Genomic DNA, 25,760 nt, shown 5'->3' on the forward strand with positions numbered 1-25,760 from the left:
GTCAGAAAAAAACTATTTTTATCAACCCCTTAAAAACTGCAAGCAATCTTACATTAAGGAGGTTCAAAGTGAATTTTATGAGATAATTTCCTGACATTTTATTTTAATAATATGCTGTGGAAGAGGCATTCACAAATCCACAGGGAGCTCACAGTGTACATTCAGCCCTGCCCTTGGGGAGAGTGTCTCACCCACAAAACAGTGTCATTTCCCCTTTTCTGGAGCACTGTGTGCACCCCACCGGGCACCAGGGGCACCCCTGATCCAGCGGGGGCCGAAACACAGCAGAATGCTGCAGGATCGGGGTGTTCTGAGTTGAGTTAAAACATGGGATTTATAGGAATACCTAGTGGACATATGTGTATGTTTCTTAAATCTGAATCTTTAATAACGATAAAAGAAGAATCTTACAATCGACATCAGATGTTAGGTAACGAATGACTTCAACACGACAGGTAACCTTCAAAACCAAAATATTTTGAAATCTAGTTCCCCCTCCTCTCACCTGGTGCTGCCGTGGTTCAAGGCTGGGGCTTCCACGGCGCTGGTCCCTACACACCGAAAGCAACACAGAGAAAAATGCTCTGGTCCCACTGGTGTCCCTGGTGGCCATGAGGGGACAGCAAATCCTAATGTTAACTGGTGAGCTGAGAAGAAATGCATGTTTTAGCACCAGAATAATTTTAACTTCCCTTTGTTAGGAAATAATCAGTTTGGAATATTAGGTCACTGATTTAAAGTCAAAACAGGACCACGCTATATTTCCTGAAGGAAAATAAATACATTCTCCCGGTGAACAGTCACATGTCAGTAGCCTCATCTTAAGGCAACATCCTCTGCAAACCATAGGTGCTCCGGACAGAATTGCTGAATGACTGAGTTTCATCACCAGCTTCCTTTTCATTCTCAGAGAAAAATAAGTTCTTTTTCCTTTGTTTTTCAAGCACATCGGTCCCTGTCCTCCTTTCTCTTCAAAGTCTTTCCCAGAACTACAGGCCCCTGCTATTCCGTCTGGATTCTCAATGTCCAGTTTCCATGGTGGACACAGGATTGCTGACACAGGTCCCCACGTCTCTAACCCCTGTGGGAGCTATCCAGTGTTAAATAGAAAGACCTGAACTACCTCCAAGTTACTGAAACAGGCTGATGAGGAGGCACAGTTCTTGCTTTACTGAGTTCAGTATGAAGTACCTCCTCTACTCTGTACCTCCATGTATTTCCATGAAGATAACCATCTTTTCTTGTCTTTTGTTTTAAAAAGAAAAACCCCTCCTAAGACTGACCCTTTCCCACAGTGCTACTCATTCTATTTTTTCTTGTATTCTTCAGACTATTTTGCCAGGAAGGTTTCTTTTTCTTTCTTCCATCTTCCATCTTTATCTCTTGGCACAGAAGGGAGACCGGAGTTCCTGGTGTGCAGTGAGCGAGGGGAGAGGAGCAGCAGGAGACGAGGCTGGGAAAGCGGACGGGGCAGGCAGGTCAGTAAGGGGAGGCCCTATTGCCGGAGCTCAGGTCAGGGGCCTGGCCTTGCTCATTCCGGCTGAGGGTGGAGAAACTGAGGAAGCCCTCCGCTGGCTTCCACTGTGGCAGAAGGGGTCCTGCCTCCCACCAAAGCTCATACAGAGGGGATTCCTAAAAACTTTTAAAGATTTTATTTATTTATTGTAGAGAGTCAGGAAGAGAGAGAGAGAAACATCAATCGGTTGCCTCTCGCACACCCCCAACCAGGGACCTGGCCTGCGGCCCAGGCATGTGCCCTGTCTGGGAATCGAACTGGTGACCTTTTGGTCCACAGGGTGGCACCCAAACCACTGAGCCACACCAGCCAGGGCAGATTCCTAAAAACCTTTAAAAAGGGCTCCAGGTAGATAATGGCAGCTTAAAAATTTTTTGTTAAAGGACAAAGAGTAAAAGAAAATTTTTTAAAAATCTGAGGAGTTTGTGAGGAACCGAACAGAAGAAGAGGAGCCGCCACCCTGAGAGGCACTGTTCTAGAAACTGGTGGTGGGGGGGGGGATGAAAAATGAAGACCGGCACCGCAGGAGCGCATCTGCCAGCAGGGGGCCGGGAGCCTCAGCTCCTGCCAACACCCTGTGCTCCCGCTGCAACTTCAAAGCCAGCAAAGCCAGAACTTGATCTTATGGATTTCCCTTGCTCCGCTCCTTCCTGCTTGCTAATCCCTGAAATTCTCCTAGTAGAACCCCAAATCTTTTCATCCTCAGTAAGTAATAAAGGGCTTCAAGGGCTGCCTACTTGCTTGAGGTAAAAAAATAACCAGACTTGTTTATATACTAAAGGATATGGGATAATGACAACAACCACAGCAGTAAACAGTACTCGGCTCTGTCAGGCTCTTTCCTTCACATTCCTTACCTGTCACCACACACCTACAGCACAGGCACTACTCCCAGCCCCAGTGTGCAGACAAGGTGACTAAGACGCAGACGGTTAAGTAACTTGGAGAGGAGGCAGCAGGGCCAGGAACTCTGGCTCTACTAATGACCTGATATCACAATTTTTCCTTTTGTTTTAAATGAGGGAGGGGATCTCAGAGCAGGTTAACACTGTAGGAAATAAATGAAAACACTTATCTGTAAAGATATAGGTGCTCCTATTTATAATGGCCAGGGCATGGAAACAGCTTAAAGTGCATCAATGGATGACTGGATAAAGAAGATGTCACACACACACACACACACACACACACACAGAGAGAGAGAGAGAGAGAGAGAGAGAGAGAGAGAGAGAGAGAGAGAGAGAGAATGGAATACTACTCAGCCATAACAAAGATGAAATGTTGCCATTTGTAACATGATGGGTCTTGAGAGTGTTATGCTAAGTGAAATAAGTCAGATGGAAAGGAACAAAAAGTATATGATTTCACTCGTATGTGGCATAGAAAACAAAAAGTAACTAATGAACTAACGAAACAAACTCAGAAATGGAAAACAGTGCGCTGGTTACCCGAAAGGAAAGGCGGCGGGAGAGGGCAAAGGGGGTCAGACGTATGACATCTGAGGAAATCAGACTTCCAGCTGGGAGCTCGCAATACAGTAGACAGATGCTGAATTATAATTCTGCATACCTGAACATTATACAATGTTATGAACCAGTGTCATCACAATAAATTTAGTTTTTAAAAAATAGATCATCGACAGGGAAAGAGATAGGCTAGCCTGGAAGCTGTGCGATAGGAAGTCCTCATTTATTGTCAACAGGTCCTGCGACTTGAAGTGAAATGGCCTGCGATGGAGCCAGTGTTAACCATAAGCTAACTGACAGAGGAGCTAAGCTCCTAGGGAACCTCATCAATGTCCTAACAAAACGATGCTGAAAACAACATTATCAGAGGACCTGCTTTACGGGCACAAAGCTTAGCAGGGAGACTTCTGCAGAAAGCCATCCACATTGCTTTACCTAAGTTAGGAGGAGATTTTGCTTTTCTTAATCTAGGAGAACTACTTATTTTCCCCTTATTTATTGATATTTTTACAGAGAGAGAGAGACAGAGAGAGAAACATCAATGCGCTGCTCCACTCATCCGCGCACCCACTGGTTGTCCCCGCGTGTCTTCCAATCAGGAACTGAACCCACAACCTCGGTGAGTCAGGATGATGCTCCGACCAACGGAGCTGCTTGGCCGGGGCAAATACCACCTGATTTTCCCAATACCAGGATATCTGAAGAGGGAAAAGAAGAGGGGGAAGATTTTCCGAGTAAAGTCCCTGACTGACAAGATGGGAGTATGGCCAGTAACCGCTTGGAGCAGAGTAGTAACGTGGGCTGAACTGGACAAAGCAGAAAGCCAGGGCGCCGCTGTCCACAGTGCTCCCTGCAGTGCACCGGCCAGGGCCCAGCAGGGGCTCTTCCAGCTCCCAGGGTCAGTGTGGGAGATTCGGGGGCTTCCCCAGTATTTAGGGTGTAGCTTGAGGCTCACTCCTGTCCACAGGGAAAAATAATGTTCATGGTTAGGCTTCGGCAACTTTTCCTGGCATCCCATCCCTGTGCAAGGGGTAACATGGCAATGGCCCCATGACTTTAGCCACTGCAGAAGCTATAAATTCATCCCTAAGTACATCCTGCAAAGACCCCCACCGAAGACTGCTTTGTCAGAGCTTAGAGTTAGATGGCCTCCAGCTACCTTAAAACACAGCCATATGCTCCCTGGTATTACAGGTCTTATTATGCAAGGCTCCTCCCCAATCCCAGAGGAGACCAAACGACATGCCATTGCTTGCTTTTGCTTCCTATTCACATTTTAAAATAACAGAATGAAAAGAAAGAAAAAAAGTCCAGCCACAATTGGCTCCAGTTGGTGTGAATAATGAGACATGGTTGTCAGATTCCTGGGCAGCTGCCAGCCTGGCCAATAGCTGGCCAGATACTGGGCCCACTCATACACAGGGTAAGGAACACAATTCTAAATGAGGTCAAGTTTAAGGGGACTTGAAAGTTGGCCTTTGGGTGTGGGATGAAACCATCTAGGAATTAAAATCGTCCGCCCATTAAGTGCTCTCCGTAAGAAAGGGGAAAGACTGGAATGAGATGGAGCTTCCTCAGTTTTGGAGAGCAAGCCTTGCCCAATTAAAACCTGGTCCTTCCTTTTTTTGAAGTCTGTGATGGAAGAATCCTAGCTTTGACAAGTTGGCAGTAATCCTTATGATCTATTTTACTGGGATATGGACACACACACACACACACACACACTGCAAAACTGGAGAGCAGACCCTGCCTGTGATCATTAGACAGACTGGACCAAGTGCCTCGAGCCTTTGATGCCCCTGACATATTATTTTCTGGATGGTGTCCAGCAACCCAATGCAGAATAGCTTTTTCTCTACTGTATCCAGATGGCAAATGGAAGAGATCAAATTCAACAGTTTCAGGGTTAACCTTAATGGATGTGAAAGGCTGGCTTCTCTACCAGCTTTTCAGGGTCTACAATACAAAAAAGGCCTTTGAACAAAGAGACAAATAATTGGCCTCCCCCCACCCCCTCTCTTCAAAACTGAAGCAAGGATGTGGTAATCTGGTTCAAATCCATCTTCTGGTTGAAAAGGACAGCCAAATATCTGATCAGTTCTAATCACTGACACTCGTGACACTTTCTTTTCCTTTTCCTTTTTTTATTACAGTTTTGCAGGGTTTTAAAACGCATTTTAAATTAAGGAGGGAACGAAAGGCTCTCATGATACTTTCTGTGAAGTTCAGATGAATGTTTTGTTCTTAATATTCTGAACGGCTTTCCCCCACCTCAGGCAAATATTTTTAATACTCCTCTAAAACTTTAATATAAAGGTGTGTGTCTATATATGTGTGTGTGTATATATATTCCTAAACATTTTAGCAGCAGCATCTTATAGTAAGATTCTCCCACCCCGACTGAAAGCTGAATTTCAAATTGGCCATCGTGAACTGTGCACACTTGTGTTACTGGAGAAGCATAAACTTGGACTTCGCCATAAAGCCATTTGTGCAGGAAGCGGTAAGGTATGAAGGTCTGTCTCACTCTCCAGACTTATTAAAGTACCATTTATAAATGCCTCCCTATAAAACTATTTCACATGCAGGTCCTATGGTGTACATCATAAGACAAGCTTTGTAATGACTAAGTCGTGGAGGAGGCACATGAGGAGGGGGGCTCAATATCTGAACGAAGGGACCAAGTTTAACTTCCATGAGTCTGCAAAACAGAGAGAGGGGAGTTTAAAGGAGTTCTTAACCTGGGAGTTTAAAGGAGTTCTCAGTACACAAGGTTCTGAGGGTTTAGGTACATATTTTTCTAGGTAGAAGGTCCACATTTTAATCAAAGGAAATAGTGACTCCTCCTCCCACCAAAAAAGTATAAGAACTCTTAGAATAAGACTTAATAGAAACAAGATGAGGTACATTAACATATCTAAGGAAAGACTAGGCCCCCTGGATGGGTGGAAGCTTAGAAAAAGAAGCTCCAGTGGAAAAACCGTGGCCATGTGTTCACAGAGCTGACCAAGAGAAACGGCACTGTAACACAAGCCAGCACTGCGCTGCCCAAGGAGTGAGTCCCATAATGGAGATGGAGCCCTGGGTTATCATAACTTGATCACACTAGCCAACGAGGTGATGCAATGAACACCCCTTGCTCTGATTCCACACCTATCAAGCTACCTTACTTAGTACTTTGGCTTCCCAAGTAAATTTGCCTGCAAAAAGAGACTACGACAATCAATGAATAAAAGCAGCTGGCATCCTAACCGTTCTATCTTCATATATGATATGTGGTGTGGGTGTGGTGGGCACATGTGTGTGTCTAAGTGTGTGCAGAGAAACATGTGAATTCATCTAAACAATGTCTACCTCACTTGGCTTCTAGGATGTCACCTTTTACTTTTTCTTCCATTCCTCTGGCTACCACTATCTTAGCGGGTTCCTTTCATCATCCCTATCTCTTAATGTTGGAATGAATCACAGAGTCAGTACCCAGACCTCTTCTCTTTTGCTAAAGCTACTGCCCAGATGATCACACCCAACCTCTTTGTGTCTCTGCCAAGACTCTCTCCTGGGCTTGGTCTCTCATATCTAACTGCCCACCTGCCACTTAGAAGTTCACTAGGCATCTAAACCCCACACGACTAACACTCAACTCCTCATCTACCCCCACCGAGGATTTATTTATTCCTTTTCCACTTCATTCTACCAGTTGCTCTGGCCAAAAACCTGGGAATCACTCTTGACTCTTTCCTTTCTTTCATCCTACATCTAATTGATGAAAAAAAATCTTGTTGGTTCTACATACTTTAAAAAAGTACCCAGAATCTGTCCACTTCTCATGAAACCATCTTGACTGCTCATCAAAGTCCAAGCCACCAGCCTCTCTAGCTCGAATCTTGTACCAGCCCCTGCCGGGTCTCCTTGCTTCTATCTTTGCTCCTCTATCCTATTTTGTTTTAACATAACAGCTAGAGTGAGGCTTTAAAACCTACAACAGATCAGGTCATTGTTCCAAACAAAGCCTTTCGGTGGCTTTTCAACTCAATCTGAGTAAAAGACAAAATCTTTACAGTTGTTTCTGAAGTTCTATACAGTCGACTCCCTCATTTGCACCTTCCTGTCGGCCTGCTGACTTCAGGTCCTACCACCGTCATGGGCAGCAAAATGTAAAACCAACCCAAGTTTAGGACGCTGGTTCCTACGCCTTCTAGCTAGGGACCTTTTGTTGCTCCCGTGACAAGTTACTTAACATCTGTGTTACAGATCCTCATTTGTAAAATGGGGCTCATAACAGGACTGCTTTATAGGGTCGTATGAGGATTAAATGGGTTAATATTTGCAAAGCATCTATCGAAGTGTCCAAAACACAGTAAGTACTATGTAGTATGTGTTAAACAAAGGAAATGCTTGCTCTTCCTCGGCCTCCTTGCTGGTCTTCAAACATGCCAGGGCAGCCCCCTCCTCAGGCCTATCCGTTCTTATTTCCTCTGTTTCCCCCAGGATCCACCTTGTACATAGTCTCACCACCTTCATGTCACTGGCCTGCAGACCTTTGCTGAGCCCCCAATTTAAAACTGCAAGAGCGCTCGACAGTCCCCATCTCCTCTTCCTGCTTTATTTTTTTCTCCATACCCCTTACTATCTTCTAACATGCTATATATTTCAATTACTTGTTTCTTATTTGTCCCTCCCTCTGGAATGTCTGTGTTTGTCATTGGTCTCTCTCCAACGCCTGGCACACAGTGTCCCCTATCTGCTGACTGCATCGATACATATAAAATATTCACAACCTATCCTACCCATGAATTACAGATGAGGACAGAGCTCACCAGTGGACAGATCCAAATAATACACCACTGAATAGGGTCTTTTAATAGTTCAGGGACACTGGGTACAAATGACCCAACATGTCTTATGTGACCACACAAATGGGAGAAGAGTAGATGTTGACATTTCTTTAGATGTTGACTTTGTCATCTTCCCACCTCTTGAATATTCTCCTAAATCGATTCAAAAGCTTAGGACACGAGCTTTCTACCTAACTTCCATCGTCCAAGAAGAGTTCAGTTATCAGACAGACTTTCTATCCAATACATTAGTATTGTCCATACTTTTGATTGATCTCTTCAACCTCAACCACCTATTCCCACCATCATATCCTGGACCTTGTTAGCATCCCAAATTCTTCCTTTTTAAAAAATTATAAATTTCAACATTCTACTCAATTGACAACCTATTCCACCTTTCAACTCTCTCATGCTTAGTCCCACTCTACCTGCTCTCCAAACTCATTTAGAAAACCATAGCCTCTGACTTGAACTTTTTTGCAGCAGTCCCTATCCACCCCCTCTTCTTCCCTCCCCAGCCTCACCCCAAGGTCAACCACTCGGACCATACTCTCATTAGCAACCCCATGTCCCCTAGTCAGTCTGCCCCTACAGCCATGCAAAAACTCCGAGCCTGGATCAAGGCTTGGACAATTCATTCTTCACTCACACACCACAATAGCTGAGCGCTCTTGGTGAAAAGTCTCAAACTATGCAGAATCTACCTATTAATTTAATTTATGGTTTTTAATCCCAATTAGACTTTCGAATCTCAACACTGCTTACTGAACCCTTTTCAAAAACTTGTATTGTGCTCACAATGTACCTGGTACAGTTCTAGACACCTTTACATATGAACTTGTTTACATTTCACAGCAATCCTCTGAGACAGACACTATAATTGTCTATGATTTACAGATGAAGAAATGAAGACACAGAAAGGTGGAGTTGCCCTGCTCTGGACACACTGCTAGACAGGGATTTAAGTGGTAGGGTTTACTAGCTCCAAACCCTGCTGATCTGGCTACAGAGTTCTAGTTTCTGACTTACAATTTGTCTTACAGGTGAAGAAAGTTGGGTGGGTACAGAGAGGTTCAGTAACTTGCCCAAGGACATTTAATTATCACGTGGAAGAACCTGGATCTGAGCCCAGTCAGACTTTAGAGTCCATACACTAGAACTCTAACCTATTCACCTCCTTGTGTCTTAAGCCCCCCAAGATGATTATACCATCAGGCTTCGGAGTCCCTAGATTTCCTGTCCCATTCTTAGGAAACCGATCTAGACCCATAGCCATCTCTACCCCTCTTTCCCAGTCTCAGAGTTGATCTGCCTCTCCTTGCGTCCAATCATTTGTTCTGAATTGCATTTCTTCCATTTCTTTCCATCTCTTTCCCATACCCTCAGCCCCTCTATCATTACTGGCTCCTATAACCATGCATAGGTTCAAGTCTCTTCCATCCTAAAAGCCCCTACCTCCAAAAAACTCACCTGGTCAGGCCATTCTTTACCTCCCTTCACCCTCTCGGACACTTGCCTCATTCAGCCTCACCTCCTCACCTCTCATATCACTGTGATTACTGTCCTGTACCCGTAACTTTTCTAACAACTTTGTTGTTGCGAACATCATTGGTGATAAACCAATTGTAAATTTTAATGGATAATATTTCATCTTTGTCATACTATACCACTATCTTACTCTTTCTTCTTTTTGCTCTGAAATTCTCTACCCCTTTGGAACCCTTAGCTCCAGTGAGTCTTCTCTCACCTCTGTCTCCGTTTGGAATTCTTCAACTCTGGTCTCTCTCCAAGTTTGGGCCTATAGTGGGTTAAAAAAACCCTGATTTTAAAAAAATTGTTTACCACTTGACACGCTTTTCTGGATGATCTCTCTGTGTTAAAAACAAATGGAAGTGTTATTCAGCTGACAGTAAGCCCGTCAGTGGGCATGGCTTTGTTACTCCTTTTTGAAGAGACATTCCTCCCCGCCCCTCATCCCTTCTCACATGTGCTCCAAATGGAAGCTGGACGACCCTCCCCCCCCACCCCCCATATCGTTAGTCTACAGGAGGGCATTTGACTTTCAAGAAGACAGGTTCATGGAGGCCTGACCAAAGAGTCTGCTATTTAGACAGAAAAATAAGATCCACAGGACAAGCTGTCTGTATTTGAGCCATAGATATGTTAATATATTCCCAATCAAAATTAAGGACACATGGCCTGCCAAAGAATTCCTGGTCCATTTTAGAACGTGAAAAACAACGTGGGAAATGTCACGTGGATGCTGACACACTGGAATCTCCAAGACATTTAAAAGATTCATGGGTACGATTGGTCCTTGATGTAACAAAGATGTCTGGCCACTGTAGGCACAGACTTATCAGGAAGAGGCTACAATCACACCTCTTCTAACAGAGATGGCACTCTGGGACAGTTTCCTGATTATGCTTGGTTGATTTCAGGTTTTATTAAACACATAAATGATACACTGGTAAGCAAGTATGACAATAAAAACTTCCTTACCAACTAGCATTTTAAAAGAAAAAAATAAAAGTTCTTTGTAATATAGATATAAATTCTAATTCACACTACTCCACTCTTATCATGGTGCAAAGAAAAATGCAATAGCATTAGCTTGAAAGTTTACAAATGGCTTTACTGTCGACATAGCGTGACAGTGCAGCGAGACTTAGGGTTTTTTCCTGTATCTACACAGAACATGTCAATGTCTATATAGCAAAGGAGCTAGGCATGGTTTGACATGTTGCTTTAAAGGGACCTAAAATAAACAATTAAGAAAAATGGCACCCTCACTGGTGTGGCTCAGTGGACCGAGTGCCTGCCTGTGAACCACAGGTCTCTGGTCTGAATTCCAGTTGGGGCACATGTCTGGGTTGTGGGCCAGGTCCCCAGTAGGGGGCACACAAGAGGCAACCACACACTGATTTTTAAAAAATTGGAAAAGTTGATACAAGTGAACTTCTAATTTCTTTCATGAGCTGAAGAAAGAATACTCTTGAATATAAAAGCAAAACCGACATCAGTTGTTGTATAGATAATACAGCAAATTTATCGAGTCAGTTTCTTGAGGCGAAACTACCCCCAAAATAAAATCTTCTCATCTTAATTCTTAATCCTGTACTTCTCTATACACAGAGGTAACAAGCTTTAGTATAATATACAGAGGTAAAAACTCCAGTATAGTTAGTTACACCTGTGAAAAATAAAATTGGGACTAGCATGAAAATTTATAGCCTGCTTGGAAAACCAGTATGGTAAAATTGGTATTATCTCCCAATCATCTGGATCTTTGAGGCAATAATGAGATCATTTTTAACTCTAGTAAACACTGTGCATCTTCTGTAATTAACTGCTTAAAAATATACACAAAATATATGGTTTAAACTGAACAATATGCTAAATGCCAAGGGTATGTACTTTCTCTTAATGCATTGGTTTTATTTTTCACTGAGTTCTTTGGCTCAATATTTACCAAGATCTTTCTGATACGGGAATTAATATGGCAAAGACTGAAGTAATACCTCACTCTCTCACATGCACAGTTATCGTAGCTGAGGTGCAACAGAAAGAATCCTTCCTGCCCACCCTCCACTACAGGAGGTGGCCAGGTACGTACTCCTGGTGAGGTCTGCCTGCTAAAGGGACGCCTAAGCCCAAGTTTGGGAAACAAGGTCTTTTACAAACTGTTTCCTGCTGGAATGTTCACAAAAAGGTATAAATAAAACAGCAGAATGTTCTATAGCCTACAGCCTATAGCCAAGCAAATGCCTATAAACAGAGATAGAATATAAGGAAGGGTGTGCTAATTCTATAAGAAAAGTACAAAGTCCTACAAAACTTCAAAATGTAAGCAATCATTTTTAGCTTCAGAACAAAGTTTTTTGGAACCTATGTATGAGTGTTTTTTTGTCTTATTTTTAAAGAATAGTGGAATACTGATAAGCATGGGAAGACAGGCCTTTTTAAGAAGAGAGAATGGTTTCAACAAAGAAGTAAAAGGGGGGGAAAGCAGTAAAAGGGAATAGCTCTGAACAAACTTGGCAGTCTATGAACTCCAGGGCAAAGGACCCATGTAAGGCAGCAAAGGCCTATGGGGTGGTTTGGTCCTGGATGGTGAAAGGTCATGCGTGTGGGGCCATAAGGAATCTGAACTTTAGGAGAAGCCCCCAAAGTTTCCGAGCAAGGGAACAACATAATCCAAGCTCTGCTTTTGGGACATTAATCTGGTCGGACTGATTTTTTTTTTTTTTTTTTGGTGGGGGGAAGGAAGAGGAGAAAAATGGAGATGGGGGAAATCAAAGAATTATACATAAATGAAGAAATAATCAGTCAGGCATGCGGGGCCCACTAAGTGTAGTGCCTTGGCCAAAATATACAGGGCAGGATCTCTAATCCACATAAAATTCCTTCCATGTATTATTATTGTTACTTTGCAGATGAGAAGACTGAGGTTTGGTGAGGTCAAATAACTTGGCAGGCAACACACAGTTAGTGTGCGGTGGAGCCCGGCCCATCTGATCCCCAAACTCATACACCTTCTGCTTTATCACACTTCATCTTAGTGACGTGCCATTCAATTTTAAAATGACAAGTATAATGTTTGTGCGACCCTTTATCCTCCCAGACACGTGCTTCTCCAGGTTACGGAGTTTCACAGCTTGGTGGCAAGGGGGGCAGGAAGGGGAGGTGGCTGGAAAGTTGCCAGCCACTGGAGAAGCCAAAGCTACCTGCAGAGGAGGGTTTTCCTGCACAACCACCATGGCCAGGTAACCAGTATCCACAGAGGGCCAACCTGGCTCTCTCCCCAGAACTGGCAAGGGCTCCACAGAGTCTGGTCCTTAATATCTCCCTCAGGACTCCGCCTTTATCCTGCACACTTACCCCAGCCTAAGAGATCTCTCTTCTCGCAAATTTATGAACTGGCTGCTTAGACCATTCTCCCATGGGAGGAGAGGAATCCAACTCGGGGCTTTGCGTAAACAGCTCCCTTTCCCTTCACCATTACGTTCTCCTGCTTCCCCAAAGGGGCCTAAAGTCATACAGCGAGGAAAGCGTGGGGCTGAATGAATACAAAGAAGGGCCCGTGCAAAGTCTCTGTTCACGGGGAAGACCAGAAGCAGTTCGTGAGGAGCCCTTTGTTTGGTATATAAAATAAACGGTTCGAGGTTGCTGATTTTAAAGCCTCAACAGCATCCTAGTTAATGCACTAATTGATAATTCATTTTAACTTAATTAGTGAATTATAGACCCCTTTAAGAGCTCTATGGAATGAGAATCCTTTAGAATAAAATTCCTACTTACCCCCTGCTGAAATGGCCCACAGCACTAATTACTTTCATCTTTCCCATCTTCCCACTTTGCACCTCTGCTACTTTGGAAGAAAGGACTTGAGCCATAAATCCCAATTAGGCCCTAGATAGTGGTCCCGGCCATCCATCAGCTTCAACACTCACCACTTCCCCTCTGCCTGCCGGGCTGTGCACAGGTTGACCTTTTAGCTGTAGACTGTGTGTAAACAGAACTTCCTACATGCACCTTGGGACTCATGTGTTAAAAGACCTTATTTTACACAGGGTAATCCTAGTGGCAGTAGCCAAATAGAGACATGGAGATAAATTTACAAGACAGCTTTGCTCTGTTCCCATAATTCATCGAGCCAAACAAGACTGTAGGAACAGCAACAACAAGGATGATTTATAATTGCTCCTCAGTGTGTCACCGTGGTGAGATGCATGAAGTGGCCTTCCTGGGGCAGATTTAAAAGGTGCAAAGCAGTTATCAGCAAATTATCACAGGCAATTTGTTTCAGAATTTAACGCCATTTTATTATTTATTATAGTTAGTGTATAGAGGTTGGAATCAGATGACCTAGGTGGATGTTGTGGCTCTCACACGTGCTCACTAAATGACCTTGAGTGAGTCCTTTAGTCTCTCAGTAGCCTCATCTATAAAATGGGACTAATAGTAGCTCCCATCTGGGTTATGAGGATTACATGAGCTAAAATATGTCAAATCAGGCTTTGTAGGTGGGGAGCCCCCGGCAGGCGCATGCTGGTACCACTCCCGCATCAACACGCTTGGTGATGAGTGGAACTGCAACAGGGCCCCCAAATCAATCACACGTTCAACTAATTTTAGTGCAAATGAGAAACAATAATATCCACTGAACTAAACCTTTAAAGAATACTGATATTCATTCATTTAAATTCGCCATCTTACAAAACTGGTTTAAGATATAAAAACAGTGAAAATTTCATCAGTAACTAAAACTGTTAGATGACTAAACAGTGAAACTTTGTATAATCTAAGGAAGGTTAATGAGACTGCATGAAGCCTTTTGGAAATGACAAAGTGCTACTTTAGAAGAGGGTATTATTATTAGTGAAAATTATAGACTCCACTTGAAAATATTTAACAAGGCTAGATATGTTCTTTCATTTTACGCTCTCAAGTACCTCCATGAAATATCTACAAATATCACCCCAAGAACCTGGGATAAGTAGCAACATAACCAAGGGCATCCATTCAAAGTTCCTATACATGTGAAGTTGCCTGGCTCTGTCATGAGTTCCAACCAGAATACCAGGGTGGGAGTGAGAAGGACAGACTGACATCTCTGTACATTGCTCAGTGTCCTAGCCTAGAGGGCAATGGATGATGAAGCAGAAGTTGTGAGAATCTCCAAGCATTAGAAATCAGGGTGGCTTCACTCTGCTTTTAGGAGACAAAGGGACAGTCAAAGAGGAAGTCCCTTAGCCAACCAGCGTAGGTTCAATAGATGCAAGGAAAACTGTGTGCCTAGAAAAGAGAGCTATATGTAAATATTTTTTAAATATTTTATTTATTTACTTTTAGAGAGAGGAGAAGGGAGGGAGAAAGAGAGGGAGAGAAATACCAATGTGAGAGAGATCAGTTGCCCCTCCCACACCCCTGCCACTGGACCCGGCCCGCAACCCACGCCTGTTCCCTGACCGGGAATCGAACCAATGACCTTTCAGTTTGCAGGCCGGCACTCAATCCACTGAGGCACACCAGCCAGGGCTATAGGCAAATTTTGATAAATGACTAGGGGACCAACAGAACTCAGATGATGGGGCAGTGAGAAGACCTAGATATGACCTCGCTTCGCTCAGTACCCAGGGAAGTTAAGAAAAAGTGTTAAACCTCCAACTGGGAATAAAAGAGTATTGCTCAGAAATGATATATAGAGCAAACTGTAAACGCCTGAGCAGAGTTAAATTAAGTCAAGCTGGAGCCAATGGATCATCCCTGTGCCTATAAATTATCTCTCCGCATCTAGCGTCTCACCCCGGCAGAGCGGCTTCCACCCCAAATGAGTATATTTGTCCTGTGGATATTCAGGAAGAAGGCTTAGGCCTCACGTTGCAGTCTCTAGAAGAGAAATTCCTGACCAAGTAACAGCGACGGAGAGAATCCATAAGATCACCTTTGTGCACAAAGATCAGCACACTATGCAGACTCGAGCTGTGTGTGGAGAGAAAGAAGAAAGGGAAAAAAATGGACTGCTATTATCTTAAGGACTTGCGCAGCTTTAGATAAATAGATTATATGTTGCATTTCACTGATAAAATACATACATGTCAAAGTAAATACTCCCCAACTACTCATTTACAGGGCAGCTCCTTAAAACTGACCCGTCCATCACACATGGTGCAGAGCCATCAGACTCCCTCGGATATGCAAGGAAGCTGAAGTAGTTTCCAACCTGCATCATAAAACATCCAAGATTGTGGGGCCCCTGGTGTGCAGTGGAAGGGGGGTGGTGGGTAGAGGGGTCAACCAGCAGGGCTGATGCTGCTCCTCCACCCCTTAAACCAGAAAAGCTCTGCTTTTATCGGTTTTATCTAACCTGGGTTCATCTGAGATTGTATGAGATAACAGACCACTACTGGTCCAGTGGGAAAAGCTTAGGCAAGGCTGAGTCTTGCTCTGTGACTTGAGAAAGTGAGCTAATCTCGTAGTGCCTTAGTTTCCTTTTTTATAAAATGGGTAACATAATATATACGGGATTGTTGTGAGAAGTAAAAAATATAAAACATGTATAGCACATAGTACAAGGCATTATTAGCACATAGCAAGCACTAGCTAGATGTTAGTTCCTTTTCTGAAAGACATCCGGATGTGTGCGTGTAGGCATAAATACAGGTATAAATATACAATGTGCAAGCCTCTGCAGACAGTTCTATGTGACCTGCAGTCACGCAGCAGATATGCTGAGAAAGGAGGCGTGGTCAGCAGCCTCACACTCCTCTGCACTTTCTGGCTCTAGCCGTCATAATACGGCTGGCATAATTCCTCAGCATTTATCTACTGTTCCTCATTGATAGTTCCAGCAGTTACCATCAGCTTTTATTAGCTACTCAAAGATATTTTTAAAAATTGAAATATCATTGTTTCTAGTAAGCCAAGTCAGTTCACAAGGAAAACCAACTCTACAGAGCACTTTAAACAAATGGACTCCTGGACTGACTGAGCTTAGAAGGGGCTTCAGAGTGGATCCGTACAACACCTTTACTACCCATTTAAGAAAAGCACAGGGAGATGAAGGGACGGATCAAACTGGCGCCGTCATCCTCTAGCAAAATTCCAGATGGCTGTAGCAGGTCCTGATAGCTCTCCATGCTAATTAGCCCATGTTGCATGTTGAATGGATAATACATGGCAGAGGAGAGCTAAGGGCAAAGTCATTGGGAACACTGCCCCATTTTAAGGTCATAAGGTCACAGACCTACAATAACTAAATGCAAAATACGGAACAAAATCCCAATAGGGAATTTTATTATCCTAACTCCCGAATTAATTAGCTTTGTGACATTAGGCAAGTTACTTAATTAAAACTTACTTCCTCAGGATCTAAAAGAGGATGCTGCCCTGGCCGTGGCTCAGTTGGTTGGAGCGTCATCTCATACACCAAGAGGTTTCAAGTTCAATCCCCGGTCAGGGCACATACCTAGGTTGTGGTACCATTCCCAGTCAGGGTGTGTGGAGGAGACAACCGATCAATGTTTCTTCCTCACATTGATGTTTCTCTTTCTTACCTTCTTCACCCCTCTCTCTAAAATCAGTAACTATATCGTTATGTGAGGATTATTTAAAAAACAATAATAAGTAAAAGATGCTAATATCTGCCTTAAAGCCTTATTATGAACAATATATCTTGTGGTATTCTTGCCAAAATCCATAACCTCGTCTAATCACCAGAAAACATCAGACAAGCCCAAACTGAGAGCCATCCTACAAAATAACTGACCAATTTTCTTGAAAAGTGCCAAGGTTGTGAAAGACCGAGGAAGTGCACATGCAAGGAGGCACGACAGCTAAATGCCATATGGGATCCTGGAGTTGCTCCTGGACCAGGAAGAGGCCAAGGGACAGCCTGGTGAAATCTGAAATACGAGGTCAGTAGCTAGTACTGCACCAACGGTACGTTCTTGGCTTTCCTCATTGGATTACGATTCTGTAAGAGGAACCTTGGTGAATGGTATACAGGAACTTCAACTAAACTAATGAAATCAAAGCAGTAATCAAGAAACTCCAATCAAAGGGAAGTCCTAGACTAGATGACTGCACAGGTGAATTTTACCAAACATTCAATAAAGAACTAACACCTTTCCTTTTCAAACTATTTCAAAAAATTTCAAAAGGAGGGAAGATTCCCAAGCTCATTTCACGAGACCAACATTATCCGAATGCCAAAACCAGATGAAGACAAAACAGAAAAAGAAAATTACAAGCCAATATCCCTGAAGAACACAGATGCAAAAATCCTCAACAAAATATTAGCAAACGGAATACAGTAATACATCAAAAAGCTCATACACCTTGATCGAGGGGGTTTTATTCTGGGAATGCAAGGTTGGTACATTTGCAAATCAATAAATGTGATATCCCACATAAACGAAATGAAGAATAAAAACCATATGATCATATCACTAGAGGCAGAAAAAGCATTTGATAAAATCCAGCACCTATTTATGATCAAAACTTTCAGCACAGTGGGACTAGAGGGAATACACCTAAACACGATAAAGGCCACATATGACAAACCCACTGCCAGTATCATAAAAAATTACAAGTGTCACCCTTAAGTTCAGGAACAACACAGGGATGTCCACTTTCACCTCTCGTTTCGACACAGTACAGAAAATCCTAGCCATAGCAATCAGATAAGATGAAATAAGAGGCATCCAAATTGGAAAGGATATTGTCTCCCAAGGAGATAACTGTCTTTACTTGCAGATAATGCGATACTGTACACAGAGAACCCCAAAGATTCCACCAAAGACTATTAGGACTGATAAATGAATTCGGCAAACAGCAGGATACAAAATTAATATCCAAAAATCGGTTGCATTTTTATATACCAATAATGAACTATCAGAAAGGAAATTAAGAAAACAATCCCATTCACAATTGCTTCAAAAATAATAAAATACCTGGGAATAAACCTAACCAAGGATATAAAAGACCTGTACTCAGCAAATACATCACACTGAAGAAAGAATTGAAGACGATACAAATAACTGGAAGTACATATTATGTTCGTGGGTAGAATTAATATCATTAAAATGTCCATGCTGCCCAAAGCAATGTATAGATTCAACACAACTCCTATCAAGATACCAATGACCTACTTCAGTGAACTAGAGCAAATACTTCAAAAATTTATATGGAACCACAAAAGGCCCTGCACAGTGGCAGCAACCCTGAGAAAGAAACACAAAGTTGGAAGAATTATGCTACCTAAAAATCAAACTACACTACAAGGTAATCAAAACAGATGATACTACATAAAAACAGATACATAGATCAGTGGAACAGAATAGAGAGCCCAGAAATAAACACACACCTTTTTAGTCAATTAATATTTTACAGACGAAGCAAGCACATACAATGGGCTAAAGACACTTTATTCAATAAATTGTGTTGGGAAAATTGGACAGGTACACGAAAAAAAAAAAAGAAAGAAAGAAACTAGACCCACTTCCTTATACCATACACAAACATAAATTCAAAATGGATTAAAGACTTAAATGTTAGATCTGAAACCATAAAAATCCTGAAACAAAACATAGGCAGTAAAACCTCAGACATTGCTCATAGCACTGTTTTATCTAATATTATCTCCTCAGGCAAAACAAACCAAAGAAAAAATAAACAAATGAGACTTCATCAAACTAAAATTTTTGCACAGCAAAGGAAACCATCAACAAAATAAAAAACCCAGAAAATGGAAGAACATATTCACCAACACATCTGATAAGGGGTTAACATCCAAAATTTATAGAGAACTTATAAAACTCAACACCAAAAAGCAAACAATCCGATCAAAAGATGGGCAAAGGACCTGAATACACACTTCTCCAAAGAGGACATACAGCTAGCCAATAAACAGGAAAAGATGCTCAATGTCACTAATCATCAGAGAAATACAAATTAAAATCACAATGAGTTATTACCTCACACTGGTCAGAATAGTTATAATCATGAATGAACAAATAAGAAACGCTGGCAAGGAGGTGGAAAAAGGGGAACCCCTTTGCATTTTTAGTGGAAATGCAGATTGTTGCAACCACTGTGGAAAGCAGTGTGGAGGTAACTCAAAAAATTAAAAAGGGACCTGGCTTTCGACCTAGCTCTCCCACTTCTGGGAACATATGCAAAGAAACCCAAAACACTAATTTGAAAGAACATAAGCACCCCTATGTTCACTGCAGTGTTATTTACAGTCACCAAGAAGCAATCCAAGTGTTCATCAGTGGGTCAGTGGTTAAAAGAACTATGGGACATTTACACAACGGAATACTATTCGGCTATAAAAAAAGAAGAAAATTTTACCCTTTGCAACAGCAGGGATGGACCTGGAGAACATTATGCTAAGTGAAATACGCCAGTCAGATACCATATGATTTCACTCATTTGTGGAATTTAATGAACAAACTGAATTAACAAGCAAAACAGCACAAATAGATGGACTCACAAATAGAGAGCAGAATGGCAGCACAGGGGTGGAGGGACTGAGCAGAAAGGAAAAAGGACTCACAGACACGGACAACAGTGCGGTGATTACAGGGGGCAGGGGGAAGGAGGATATGAGGGGGATAAATGGTAATGTTAAAATACAATACAAATAAATACAAACATTGCAACTTTGTAAATCAAAAATTATTTAAAAATAAAAAAATTTTAAAAGATCAATTTTTAGAAAGCCTTGTTGTAAGAAATAAATACAAGGTCAAAACTTTAATACATTGTCTACTTTTTTGCAGGCATAATTCATTCACCTAATGGCTATCCTTAATTCGTTCACCTAATGGCTATCCTTATAGGCCGTCAACAGTGGAAACAGTGTGTTAGTACTGGCTGAACCCAGATCCGGGCAGCGAATAATGAAGTGTGTTATTTAAGTCTGATAAAATGGGGTCATTCTATGTTTCAACTGAATGCTTCCACATATTCTGGCAAAACTCTACTAACCATCAGTATGTCACTCTTTGCACAATAAAACCCATACGTTGGTGTTTAAAGAAGTATGAATTCTGTGTTTGACTAATGATGACAGGCTTTTATTTACCTAATGCCATCAGCATTTAAACATAACATGTCAGACCTTCATTCTGACTCTGCAACTACCCTCATCTTGTCAGACTTCAACGGCTTTCTGTCAGGCAACACCTGGCAAAATAAACCGTTTTCATATAAATTATAGGCATCTCAAAATGACTATTGCTTGGTACTCTGTTATTTCTGTTTTCTCCCTATTTTTTATTTTAAACCTGAGTCTATATTTAGCCTGGAGAGGCAAAAGCCTGCCTCTGAGATAATTAAAGGCCCCCAAATGCCATGTTTATTAGCCAAGATTTTGCATGTTTAAGAAAACCACCTGGGAATCAGAGTTTGTAACAAAGGAGATACGGCTCCTCCACTTTTGCTTCTCACCTCAGGGAGGAACTGTGCAGCCAAAGCTATTAAGAAGGAACGTGGCTATTTTTTAGTTTTGGATGGAATCATGCATATGATAAATATACATTTCTTTCTATTATACTATTCTCTTGCAAAATAATTTTTGTTTTCTACAAAGGTTATGAGATATCATAAAAATGTCTAATGCATCTGGTTTAAGAATCCAATTCTTCCTTCACATATTTCTGCATCTGTTCACAAAATCTCTTTGACTTCAAAGAAAGCTTTCCAAGAGAAAAAGAAGATACACACGGGAAAAGTGGCCATAAATTTTTAGTCGTCATTTTCTAAGGCCATTTTAATAACAGCGGGACAAGTACCTCTGTGAGACCTAAGATATCACAGATGATATTAATGACTATGGATTTATATGGAGATTTACACTTAAAATTTTTATTCTGGGTCTAAAAGTGATATATCTTCAATTTAGAATATATGAAAAATATGGAAAGCTTAAAGAAGAAAACTTAAATCATTTTTAATCCACTGCTCAGGAAAACCCAGCAAAACAAAAAAAGAGTGGTTGGCTCTGGCCAGGTGGCTCAGTTGGCTGGAACGTGTTCCCTACATCAAAAGATTGGGGGTTTGATCCCTGGTCAGAGCACATGCCTAGGTTGCAAGTTCAGTCCCTGGTTGGGGTGCGTACATACAGGATGCAACCGGTCAATGTTTCTTTCTCACAAGGATGTTTCTCTCTCACATCGATGTTTCTCTCTGTCTCTGCCACTGTTTCTCTCTTCCTTCCTCTCTCTCTAAAATCAATAAACATATCTTTGCATGAGGATGAAGAGAAAAAAAAAGGTTGTTTCCTTCCAGTCTTTCTTTTCTTTTTCCTGTGCATATATGTATATATTTACAAATATAATATTGTAAATACACTGTTAATGCAATTTTGTGTCTCTTTTCAACTGGTCTTTCAAAAGACTGTTAGGCCTTCAAACCGTCATTTTTAATGACTGAAAACTATATGTAGATTTATACTTTAGAAGATGCTCTCACGTTTAATTCTTATTCTAATCAAAGCTAAATCAAAGGTTTGGAAACACTAATCTGTTCTGGAAATTCTACATCTTGAAACAATCTAGAACAGTTGATTCACTTTAAGGTAACCATATTTGTACATGCCACTGAAACAATAGATGCTTAAGACATTTTTTCTTTAACACTGGTAATGCTTTAGTCCCCTTACCCTCCGTGGGCAATCATTAGAGGGCTCTACTTTCTTTTCCTTACTTTCCTCTTTGATTCTCTATTTGTCATGGCATCCTTAGCTCTTGAAGTTAGAGTGACAGGAAGTTGGGGTCTAAGGCTTAGTTACTTTGATACCATAGGTTTTTAACATGCTGCTATTGGCTATAAATATAGTAATCAACCAATTCTGATTCTGCAGAATCAGACCCCCAACTTTCAAAGAGGGGAGTATTTGATGGATTTATCTAATTTGAATCAATTCTGCCCTAACACTGCTGCCTGAAATTTAAAATGACATTTAAATAGCTCTTTTGTTGATGAAGAGCTTTTCAGTATAATATCCTTCATCTTTACAAGAATCTGGTTGGGCTCATCTCAATGAAGAAACTTAGGTACACAACGTTAAGTGATTGATGGGATGATTAGAAAAACAAGTTGAACTTAAATCTTGGTCTTCATAATCTCATTGCTGTATTTTGATTCATAATCATGAAGCCATAGGTTTTTCCAAAGTTTGAAATAACATAAAAGTGTCAACCAGTCCAACCCTCCCTGCACCCATTTTGCTACAGATTAAACCCTGTGAGATTAAGTGACTTGTCATGGCATACAGCTAGCAAGTGGCTGGCAAATGTACTTCTGGTTTCCTAACTTCCAGTCTAACGCTTTCTAATATACCACTTACCATACAAAATCCTCACACCTACACAATACAACAATGAATATGCAAAGACGCCACGAAGCCACCCAGTAATCACAGAATTTTAAATTGTTTTCCTACTCATTAGCTAGCTCCCAAGTGATGCATGGCAAATGCCTGACTGGATATAACACACACACTTGTCTTTTGCCATGGCGTAAAATTCCAACCACTGACGGAGAGAGTGAAGGCCATGTCAAACTCTCAGCACTACAGAACGACGGTAACAGCAGTGCAAGAGACAGGACGGCGCACTTCGGCAGAGCTACTTTGGAGTAAATAGGGGGGACCAAAATTGAAAATGCACTGCCACAGGGAGGAAGTCAGCGAATGTACCAGTTTAAACAGCCCAATTCCTAACAAGACGTCTTCGCTACTTTCTCTGCGGGCCCTAGGGTTGCTACTGGGGTGAGGACCATAAAACAGCATTTGGATCTTAAGACGGTGGGCGGCCCGAGAGGGCTGGCGGCGGTGCGCTCCTCCCACCAGGGGCGCGTTACGTTATCACGCATTCTTAGAACGTCGCCACGTTCCGGGCAGAAGGGTAGTCTTAAGGGAGGCAACGTTAACAGAGTAACGGCTCGGTACTCTGCGGAAGAAACCAAAAGAGATAAGCAAGTGGAAGGAGGGAGGAGAGACAAGAAGGACCCAGCAGGATGGAAAACCTGCGGGAGAAGGGCCAGCCTTGATTACCTGGGGAGCAGGGGCAGCTTCGGGTCCTTTGTGAAGTGCCCGGATGAAGCTCCAGCACCCACGCGTCTTCCGCATAGAGTGCAGCGCCATATTGAGGAGGGCGGAGCCTTCTTGTCTTGAGTGACGTCTGCTCGGAGAGCCAGTCGCAGATTCTCTGCTCTTTTGCTTGCCGCGCCTGCGCGGTAGCCTTTGGGCGCGGGCTACTTAGCAGATGTAGGGGTCGGAGCGTAGGGGGCGCCGGTCCGGTGTTTGCCGAGCAGGTGGGGACAGGAACGGGGTGGGGCTTGACTCCAGTATTTCCGTTGGAGACCTAGTCTTTGCTCTGGCTTCCTGGAGGGAGAGGCTCCTTCGGGGATATCAGTAGCGGCGTTTTAGACCGGAAGAAAGTCGAGGAAGTTGCTTTTCAGATCCTAGTTTTTCAGAGGCTGCTTTAAAGAAATTTCTGCAGGAATGGGGCCTTCGCAATCCTATTAGAGAGCAGTAAGTGCTCTCTTGAGACGGGTGTGGCCTCAGTTCATCCGTTCTGCAGACACTAAGCACTGAAGGTACAGGGACAGACGTGTTCCTTTCAAGAAGTGCATGGCTTAATGGGGTAGTACATAAATAAATGATGCAGTGCTTTAGATGTTTTAGAAGCACACACCAAGACTGGAGAGAACGGGTGGTTGTGGTTGTACTTCTCTCCGTCCAGAGAAGGGAATTGGTTTGTTTTGGGTTAAATTATGAAGGGTTAACACAGTACTCCCTCATTTGTTAATGCACCCCCAAAGCTCTCAGATGTCTAAGATACGGATCAGTAAAAGCACCACGAAGAGATTCATCAGAATTCCTTTATGTGTTCTGTTGTATTAATCCATTGAACGAATACTAAAAATAACCACATTTCCATAGGGAGAGTTAGGAGACAAATGGGATAAGGATGTCCATACTCTTAAAGGAACTGAAATCTAATAGGTGAAGTCAAAAATTATAAATCAAAACCATACATTAAAATCTCAGAGTGGTACAAAGTACTGCTGAAGCGCAAGCATAATGGGTGTAATATAAGCAGGAAAGGAATTGTAGGGATGACGGCAAAAGAAAAAAACATCTAAGGAAATCAAGTCTCATTTTTCAACAAAACCGATCAGTTTGTTTTTGTCTCTAAAATTTGAGGTGCTTATAGTACTCCCAAATGTGACGCCCATCGGATGTATAGATCTGGAGCTGGGAGAGAGGTCTGATCTACGAAATAGATGGTAATTGAAACCAAGGAAGCCTTCGAGACTGCCAGGTGGTGTTTGTGGAGTAAACGTGGATGGCTGGATGGTGGAAATTAGGAGTAGGCAAACGATACTTTAAAATCCCTAAAATGTAATATTGAGACCCAAGAAAGAGATTTTGCCAGTGGATATACAAGTGTCTCTTGTAAATGTGACGTTTTATAAAATGCCCAAATGTTTTGTGCTCATACAGCAAAGCATTAAAATACAGTTTGTTTTACAGATGTTATTAATTAGATTCAGTGACCTTAGGAATTAGTAAGATTAGATTTATGACATCCTACACCATCTGGATTGTAAAAGCCTAAAAATAAGATGATGGTTACAGCAGATAGCTGTCAAGGGGCCTGCCTACTTTATTCCTCAAACAGTAATTTCAGTCTTTTATCTGCTAAGACTCACATGACTGATAATTTTATGGGACACACACTCCCATTGAAGAAGGTGTATCAGAACACAGTGTAATCATTTCAATATCTGTATTTTTAAGTAAGTTATTTCCAAACTTAGAAGTAAGTTTGAAATGATAAATTTGTGTTTCCTACCACAGTGGTGACCTGGTACCTCTTATACCTATTTTTTTTAATGTATTGATCTTTTTTAGAGAGAGACATATCAGCTTGCTATTCCACCTACCCATGCATTCATTGGTTGCTTCTTGTGTATGCCCTGAGGTGAGATTGAACCCACAGCCTTGGCATATCTTGCGTGTTGAGACAATGCTCTAACTGTGCTACCTGGACAGGGCTGACCTGATGACTTAGGTGTCCTCCAGCCAGCAAGGTCGCTCCTTGGACAGGGGATGTATTTTGTACAGTATTACACTTCCCCCAGCTTGCAATCTAGTGCCTTACATAGAGAAGGCATTTCTTTTACATCTAAATTTTATTTTGACAAAGTACACGAATAATTGTCAGGTTGGAAGGCTTTTCACAGAAGGGACAGCTAACAGCAGAACAGACACCAGACCTGTTAAAAACAAGCTAGTTTTGTCTGCTTTTGTATTTTTTCACAACATCCTGAAACCTTTTGGTGCTGGGGAAGATGTCACCAAAGAGCTCACCATCATTCAAGCTCACGGTCATGTGCTCTTCTAAGAAGTACAGTGTATTC

General features: G+C 42.1%; 1 protein-coding gene across 1 annotated transcript in view; it reads right to left on the reverse strand.

Annotated features, from left to right (window-relative positions):
• Positions 1 to 23,486, reverse strand: part of WARS2 (tryptophanyl tRNA synthetase 2, mitochondrial) — a 75,789-nt gene extending 52,303 nt beyond the window's left edge. Inside the window, exon 1 of the mRNA XM_037038790.1 lies at positions 23,386 to 23,486. Coding sequence (XP_036894685.1) covers positions 23,386 to 23,475 — 90 coding nt within the window. The 5' untranslated portion in view covers positions 23,476 to 23,486. The remainder of the gene's footprint in view (positions 1 to 23,385) is intronic.
• Between the last annotated feature and the right edge of the window lie 2,274 nt (positions 23,487 to 25,760).

Source organism: Sturnira hondurensis, unplaced genomic scaffold (assembly GCF_014824575.4).
Source record: "Sturnira hondurensis isolate 20B ecotype Veracruz unplaced genomic scaffold, ASM1482457v3 Scaffold0024822, whole genome shotgun sequence".
Classification (NCBI taxonomy): Eukaryota; Metazoa; Chordata; class Mammalia; order Chiroptera; family Phyllostomidae; genus Sturnira; species Sturnira hondurensis.